Raw genomic sequence first — 8,144 nt, 5'->3', positions numbered from 1 at the left:
CCTCGTTAAGGTACCTGAGCCAACAGTCTTGTTTCAGGCTGGTTTTTCAAGGTTTCAGAGGTTTTTCAACCTCTGTAACAGGTTCCCTTTTGCTGAGCAGCTAAGCGTTAGCCAACATTTCAGCAGACTGATTCCAATATGTGTTAGCAGCAATGCATTTCCAGAGACACGTTGCAAAAATATTAAAAGCAATTGTCGTCTAGAAGTCCTTTTATCCCCTGCACCGTTCTGGACAAAATAACTCACCACCAAGTAATCTTGAATTCATAGATAGGACGCTTGCAGTAATAGTGATTTATCAGGTGTTTATCACACACCCCAATACACTGATGATCCACAGTTATCCCTCTATCAGACAGGTCTGTGACAATACAGTGCAGAAGATCATATACATCAGCTACAGCCTCCCAGGGGCCAAAAGACACATCCACTTCGCAATGATGTTCAAACAGCTTTGTTTCACTTTCACTCCTTTCAAAACGTAAAGAATTGAAATGTGGGCATTCGTAGGGAGTGATGGGCATCTCTTCTTTGAAGACACAGACCTTCAATTTTGCAAACCTTGCTTTTCTTTGCATAGCTCTAAGCTTTGCTATTTCGATTATCCTTTCCAAATGATCTAAAAAAAAAAAAAGTTGAAAATAACAATGAAGCACCTAGTGAAAGAAAACAAATGCAGTTATTCAATGTGAAATATAATATTTTAGTTAGTGTTTAACAAGTTATTCTTAACGTAACATTAGCAGTAATAGGTAGCTGCATGTAGCTAGATATATAGTAATTAAATCAATCTCGGTTATCTTGTGACTTGCTGTCTTTACTATATGCCCAAATTTACTGAAATGCCGGTCCTAACAGAACAAATGTAGAGGCAGAAAAACCTTCTCATTTAATAATAAGCCTTGCAAGTTGTGGCCTAGATCTTGCTCCCTTTTAAGACAGCATAAAAATCCACATCCTTGGATGCCGCAGGAACAAATCTGACATGGAGACCTCAAAGATCTTAAGAGCATGAAAGGTTCATAACCTTTTCAAATACAATGGAATTAGTTTGAAAGTTGAAAGCAGACCTGAAAGCACCATGTATACTACTTGAATCACACTAGGAGGAACAGTCAATACTACTTTGTTTATTTACCTTTGTAATATGGCATGAGGCCCAGGAAAGCTTGTCTAACTTTTTCTCCTTTAAGAGGCTGGATATCCTCTAGATTGTCTAGCAATGGTCCTATGGAATAATACTGTGCTTCCTTGTAAACTGACCTCACTCGCTCTCTTGGTGGCAGGTCACCAGATCGTAGAAAGTTAAGTATGTCTCTAAAAAAGGGGGAAAAATACTATTAAGAAACAATTTTCCACCAGAACTGCTGCAGGTGGGAAAGGAGAGAAAACGCTAGATATTCGTTATTTATTCTATTGAGATAGAAATCCTTATGTTTAGACAGTAACTGAAATAACTGTGAGTCATATTTCCAACATATGTTTTTAAAGGCATTTGCCACGTTCAAGTTTCCAAGTCAACATTTCACATTTTGCCTCTGTTAATGTCAAAACTCACTCAAAAAACCCCACTGTAGTTTAAACAAAACATTTAAGGTGAAGTAACCACCTAAAATACAAGAGGGGACAGTATTTCATGGGAAAGTGATAGTAGTCACTGTATTTCAAATTTAGGTCTGTGACAAAATAATTGTTTCCATTTTCCTGGAGGATCATATGCACGGACATTTTATCCCACACAGAACCGGGATTCTACCTGAATGCATAGTCTGTTTGCAAACCAGGTGTTCTCTTCGCAGGATCAGGGCCATATACACTTGTAGTAGTCGTAGCAGTAATAATAATAATAATAATGATAGTGAGAGAGAGAGAACATTTCCTTGTAGTTCTGAAACAGTTAAGTGACCAGAACAGGGAATGAAACCACTTTATAGGCATTAACCAACAAAACTATTATTGACCATATCAAATAAAACAAGCATTACTGCAATCTTCATTAGAATGTCAACAAATACAGAACGTGCTAACTTGGCTCTCTGTTCTAGCTGTATTTTGAATTCACATTGATAACATCACAAATGAATTGATTTCCTGACAAAGCGGAAGGCAGTTCCAAATTACCAAATGTAAAGAAACAATTATTTTCCAATAAATATAGTGGCTTAACCTATTTCCGTCCCAGATTATAGTACAATCCAAACATGCTTTGAAAATAATTCAATCCTTCTCCGTTGAAGAGATTAAGGAAATGTCTACAGAGGAGAAACAAGAAATAGAAGTTAAACTGCAAAGACCTTAACCATGAACATTAACCCAGGAACATTTCTTACCTTTTCTAGCAATCTCACACCACTTCAAACAGATTATTAGTAAGATCACGGTTAGTTTAATTAAAAATAAAACAAAAGCTAAACACAGAAGAAGGAATCCTGAAGACGAAGGAATATGGCACTACCAGCAAAAGTAATTTAAAAAAAAGATTTCTTTGAGGCTTGTGCTTTTTGACCAGTTACATTATATCCTGCTCAAACACTGAAAACATCATACTTGCAAGTTTAAGAAACCTAGATGCATTCCTTCCATTCCCTCTTTATCATAAACACTATAATATCAATTAAAAAACAGTGTTGTACAAAAGAGCTTCCTATGAAACGCAATGCCAAATACATTCCTTTTTAAAACATAAAACCAACTTGATACCTTGAAAGGAGATACTCTGGAGGAGACAATGCACAAATTCAAAACGTTACTTGTTTTTCTTTTCCCATTGTAAAACTTAAGCCCTTAAGAATAAAACAAATAATTTTTTAATTGCAGTATACGCTTCTCCTGAAATGTTTTGAAGGTGTGGATGCCAGTCAGTCACATTTACCTCCTACAGGAATATGACTTAACTAGAAGGGAAAAAAATGTCAAAACTTATTTTTCTTTAAAAATAATTTTCTTCAGTAACAACTTTAAAGTATACTACTGAGGACACTGTACCTACCCAAAGTAGGTTCCATCTCTGTCAATAAAGTATCTGCCTTCAGCATCTGTTGGAATATAGTGTCTTCCGCTGAACATAGCCGCCAACATTGTGTCCTCATAACGTCTCAGTGTTGACAGTCTTGTTGTAAAATACATGCCTCCTACGTTCAGCGGAACAACTTCTGGAAACTGCAAAAGCAATCACATCATCAGAAATGAGCCTCTAGTCCTTTGCAGACACGTTCAGGCCAAAAGGGTTACAACTTCTAGAAGACATAGCATACAACCTCTGCCACTGTGACATAACTTGGTCTGTCAAACACTTCTTTCCTGGCCTGTTGCTACAAGACAGTGAGGTTCAAGGGTTAACAACCTGAATACTTTGGCTGGCTTGGGGGTGTAATCAGTGAATGTTCTAATTTTATTTGGAAATCTGAATCAGCTTTAGTATCAGCTATTCATTAAAAGCACGAATGCCTCCTCTTGGCTGTTTTGGGGAAAGAAAATAGAAAACAAAAAACCTTCCCTCCCCCTTCCACACACACAAACACAAAAAAAGGAATCTCAGGCCAACCTTGGGACTTGCAGTCAGTTGCTACTCTACTGGTTCCTTTATACTACACTACACTGTTATACTATACACTGACAAAACAGTGATTCTGTATTTACCTTAGGTTTACAGCAGGCCTAAAATCTTAGTATCACCTTAAGATGTCTAATCTTCGTATCACACCTTAAGATGCCTCGGTACCAGAACACCACTTACTGTCAAACCCAACCATGAATGGAAATTCTGAGTAACGCTCCCAAGCTACTGAAGTAAAATTCAAGAGACTCAGTTTTATTCAATCATTCAGCTACTAATGGAAACTAAACTGGATATCCATAAATACTCCAACAAAGAAATCCGGATTTCTTTGGCACCTGAGCAGTACGTGTACGTGCTACAATAACTGGCCCTTATCAGATGAACAGTACCAGAGGGCTCTTACCTGCTGAGGCAGCAGAGGTAGTGCTTGTCCTGCCTGGGTTGCAGTAGGAGTGGCTGGCTCTTGGAAATCATCCTCTGCATCTGAGCTCGACATGGCATCATCCGGGTTTCCACTCACTTTGTTCTGCCCCGTAACTACCACCATCCCTCTGGCTCTCGTAAGCAGGTCTGCTGGGTAGGCAGCCGTGGCAATGCTAAATGGGGAACAAGACCCAAACTACTTAGGCACTCTCCCCACCAGCTGCAGAAGATCACGTGGCAGGCAAGGCACGTAACTCCCCGGCTTTACGCTGATAATTTACAATGGCATTGTTATTACTGGGGAATGAATCACGGCAAGGATGACTATTGTGCTGAGAAACAAAGTCGGAGAGGGCTGTCTCTGCAGGAATGCAGTTTTGCAGAGCTGTACCAAGGTCCAACAGTCACAGAGCCCCTGCCAGTGGCTGGGTAAGAGACCGGCGTCCATTGGCTGTGCGGTGCAGTGCGTGATTGGCTCCGCCACGTTTTTGCAGCAAAATGTCATTTGCTGGGTGAATTTGGGTGGCTGCTGTTCCACCCCGTCCGTCGCAATAGGCCATCTGCAGAAACGCGTCCTGAAATGCAGGCTCTCATTGGCCGTGTGCGCTGTGCAACACCCCGGACTCCTGCTCCCAACCAAGCTCCCAGTCTATCACCTTCAGCTGCAAAAGCGGATCAGACCCTGCTGGGCACAATGACAGGCACCGTAAAGGCTCTCTGTTCAGTTCTAGCATTTCCTGTGAAATGAGAAAATCGTGCTTTCTAACGAGACAGAGAAAACAGGCGTTTTCCTGCCCCCTGCATCACACCCTACTGTACACAAACGCACACATCTGGTATGCAGGTATTTAACTCTGCATGTTATATTGTGCGTTTACTGCTAATTATCAATTTCCTTTCCTGCACAGAAAAAAATGCATAGCAACACCAACTACACAGTCCATCTTTAACCAGAGGATGGGACAGACCAACAATAAACTGCATTATAAAAATAGTAATTGAAAGAGCAGAGTAGGAAAGACTAGAAATCCTGCTGTTCTCTTTACACCGCGTTCTTATGTAAAAAGTACCTCTGTTTACAGGATTGCTGTGGTGCCTCCAGTGGCATCACAACATCCTAACAAAGAAATTAAACTACTGGGAGTTTTATCCAGCTCTCTAAGTCTGCACTCTCCTTGTCTCACATAAATTACAAAAAGGGAAGGACTATTTGCACAAGCACATCTTGTGCATTTATTTATTGACTAAATAAATGTTTCATAAAGGTTGCTTCCAATCAAAATCAACAAGCAGAAACGACATAAGATTTTAATAGCCGTGATTAATTATTCTGCCTTACTAATTCTGCTAATACAGTCATTATGCCCATGGTCAGGCTATCTGTAGATCTTAGCTCTTAAAGGAAATGCTGCAAGTTCAAAATGAACCCAGAGAGAACTGGGATGCTCCTGGCCAACAGAGACTCTTTAGAGAGCTAATCAGATCAAAACCTCCACACTCTCCACCAAAATTTGGAGGTGAATTCTAGATCCTGTTTAACACCCTAATAAACCTAGAGAAGTAGTTACCGTGAAGTTTCAAAAATTTCTTTTTAAACTGCAGCTTGTTACGAGGTTTGTCTCAGCTCAAGACAGGTATTTCATTTCTCTTCTCTGCAGTTCAAAAGATGGACTTTCACTTCATAATAGTTTTTCCACCACAGTACAATGCATAGGCAGATAAATAAGGATGGAAGGGCTTCTCAAGGTCCACACCCTATTAACAATTTCAATGTTTGTCCTGAAACAACATCTATTTTGACATCATCAATTATCAAAACAAATCAACTATGCCTCACAGATAAAGAACATATACGGCATAAATAAAAGATTATTTTGGTAGGGACTCCTTTAAGGAGGTAAACAAATTATCATCGAGAAGCAGCTTGTAGAAGCTTAATTTATCAGATGTACAGTCAAAATTGTGTGTGAGGCTGTATTTACTGTCAATATATTATTTATAATGCTATTACTTGAAACCACTGCTTTGACTGCTGTATTTCCAGTTCTCTTAAGACTATTCAAAAGAACTCAAGACTGACCAAAAATGTGATCTTTAATTGTCCACATTTTCAAGAATGTCCCACAGCTTTCATGGAAATGGGGAGTACTCTGAATAAACAAAATTCAGCTCCATTAAGCATATCAGAACACAGAATGTGTTTTGGATAAGTTCATCTATTTGGCACTGTACCAAAAAGGCCCTCTTTCCCAACAGAAGTAGAGGTTTGAGAAAAAGGAAATTCTTCTTCCTCTTTCATAATCTTCCTTCAATGTGACACCAGGGTTTAGGAAAAAACATGAGAGAGGATAGGTTAATTATGTTACGCTCATGAGTAATAAGCTGCTTTTCTATTGGAATGTTCACACAAAGCAATCTCCTAAACAGTGAGGCTGAGCATACAAGATCTCAGCCCATAATTAGTCCAGGATTTCAAGAATAAGATTCGTGGCAGTAAAACGAAGAGATTGATCATTGACAAGTTTAACCTGTTTTTTGACGTTCATTAAAAGGTAACAGAAGTTCCTCTCTAGGTTTGCTTCACTTCCTGTTCATCCACAGACACGGGGTAGTGAAACAGCAGGATGCTGACTGGAACAGAGAGCCTTCCTAAAAGAAAAACATAAGCTAATCACTGGCCAGTTTTCTGACATACAATTTTCTGCATTTTGGTTCTCTGCATTTCATGGGGAATATGCATCTATCTGAATATCCTTGCCACTTAAAGCATGTGCAATAATTACTATTATCTATGCACAAAAATACTTTTCTGTTAAATCTCATATTAAAGTTACAGGGTTTGTTTTGTTTACTTAAACCAAGTAAATGCATCCATTTCATTTTCAAGTATGTCTTGGGCCAGATCAACACATAATTAATGAGAAAACATCACCAATAAGCAAAATGATTTCTAAATCAAATATTTAATTGAACCATACATCAGCACCATCCAGCTCTACGAGAAATACCTCCTTCCAGTTTACAAGCTACCTGTCATTTAAATGGCAGAGATTACTTCCCGGAGCTTTGTTATCAACAGTTCAGATACTGTCTCACATACACACACTAAAGAAAGCTTACTAAATGAACTGGACCTGCAAGTTTTGCTTCATTCCCTAGCAAATGATAGCAATCCTAGAACTGTATCGAGTTTTACTTGATGCTAAGATTCAAAAAAGCCTTTCAAGGCTCTGCTTCTCCCTCAACTTCTTTTTGTTTTTTTAAGAAAACAACTTTTCTTAAATACCTTCTGAGGTTACACTGGTGTTGGCAAAGTTACATGTGTATAAAAAAAATGATTACACCATCAAAGTCTTTATCATCAAGGTGCTGATGTATGAATCCAGCATAGGAGACCTACATAAACTGCTATTCAAAGACAACTGATCGGAATGTGCTTGTTTTGGGGAGATACCAACCAGATTGTTAGGCTCTCTCTTTTTCAAGAGGAACTGGGTCCCTGCGAGGATGCAGAATGAGATGTGACTTAGCAGTATCTCCATAGCATTCTTCAAAAGACTCAGATGATCAAAGGCTTGTGTGAACAAAGCAGGAAGAGACGGGACATCCAGTTAAGTCTAATGAATCTGTGTCAGAATAGCGAAGAAACATCCTGGAAAAGGGCTGGGATCCCTGAGCTGCAGCAAACGGTATTATACATTTGACTGTAAAATTCTGGACCTACTCCGCCTCTCCAGTCATCAGTAAAAACCAACACAGAGTATGTTGAAGGGATACCATAACCTAACTTTTGCATCAGAGAGCAAAGACGCACCGTATGGGAGGATACGATGGGGAACATCATCACCACAGCGACCTTCCTGGGTAGGCACAGGGCAGCGGGGAGGCAGAACCAGAGGCCACCGAACGACCAACAACCACTTTCTTAACACAGAAGTTCACAGCACGGACAAGCTTTTATGAGCTTGAAGCAGCTCTCCAGTTTCACCGCCGCGAAGCGTGGAGGCATCATCCCGTTTGTGGATGGGCAGCACAGGCCCAAGCGAGCTCAGAACCTGAGCCCGACGTGTGGGTAAGTCAGGTGTCTGGCAAATTAAACATTAATCAGCCAGCGAAATATTAACCGTCTCCTAGCACCTCCCTAGGTCCTTCTGAAGAGCCT

The 8,144-nt window shown here is 39.8% G+C and overlaps 1 protein-coding gene across 1 annotated transcript; it reads right to left on the bottom strand.

Annotated features, from left to right (window-relative positions):
• Positions 1 to 242: 242 nt before the first annotated feature.
• On the bottom strand, positions 243 to 4,121 carry KCTD7 (potassium channel tetramerization domain containing 7; the record flags this gene model as incomplete). The annotated part of the gene is made up of 4 exons (XM_082493041.1): positions 3,963 to 4,121; positions 2,990 to 3,159; positions 1,139 to 1,317; positions 243 to 619 (listed from the first exon to the last, which is right to left on the bottom strand). The coding sequence occupies exons 1-4, from the start codon at positions 4,104 to 4,106 to the stop codon at positions 243 to 245; spliced, it is 870 nt and encodes a 289-aa protein (XP_082349167.1). The 5' UTR covers positions 4,107 to 4,121.
• Between the last annotated feature and the right edge of the window lie 4,023 nt (positions 4,122 to 8,144).

This window comes from Vanellus vanellus (genome assembly GCF_965231255.1).
Source record: "Vanellus vanellus genome assembly, chromosome: 19".
Lineage (NCBI taxonomy): Eukaryota > Metazoa > Chordata > Aves > Charadriiformes > Charadriidae > Vanellus > Vanellus vanellus.
Note: the sequence above shows the minus strand (reverse complement) of the source record. Positions and strands in the feature narration are given on the sequence as shown.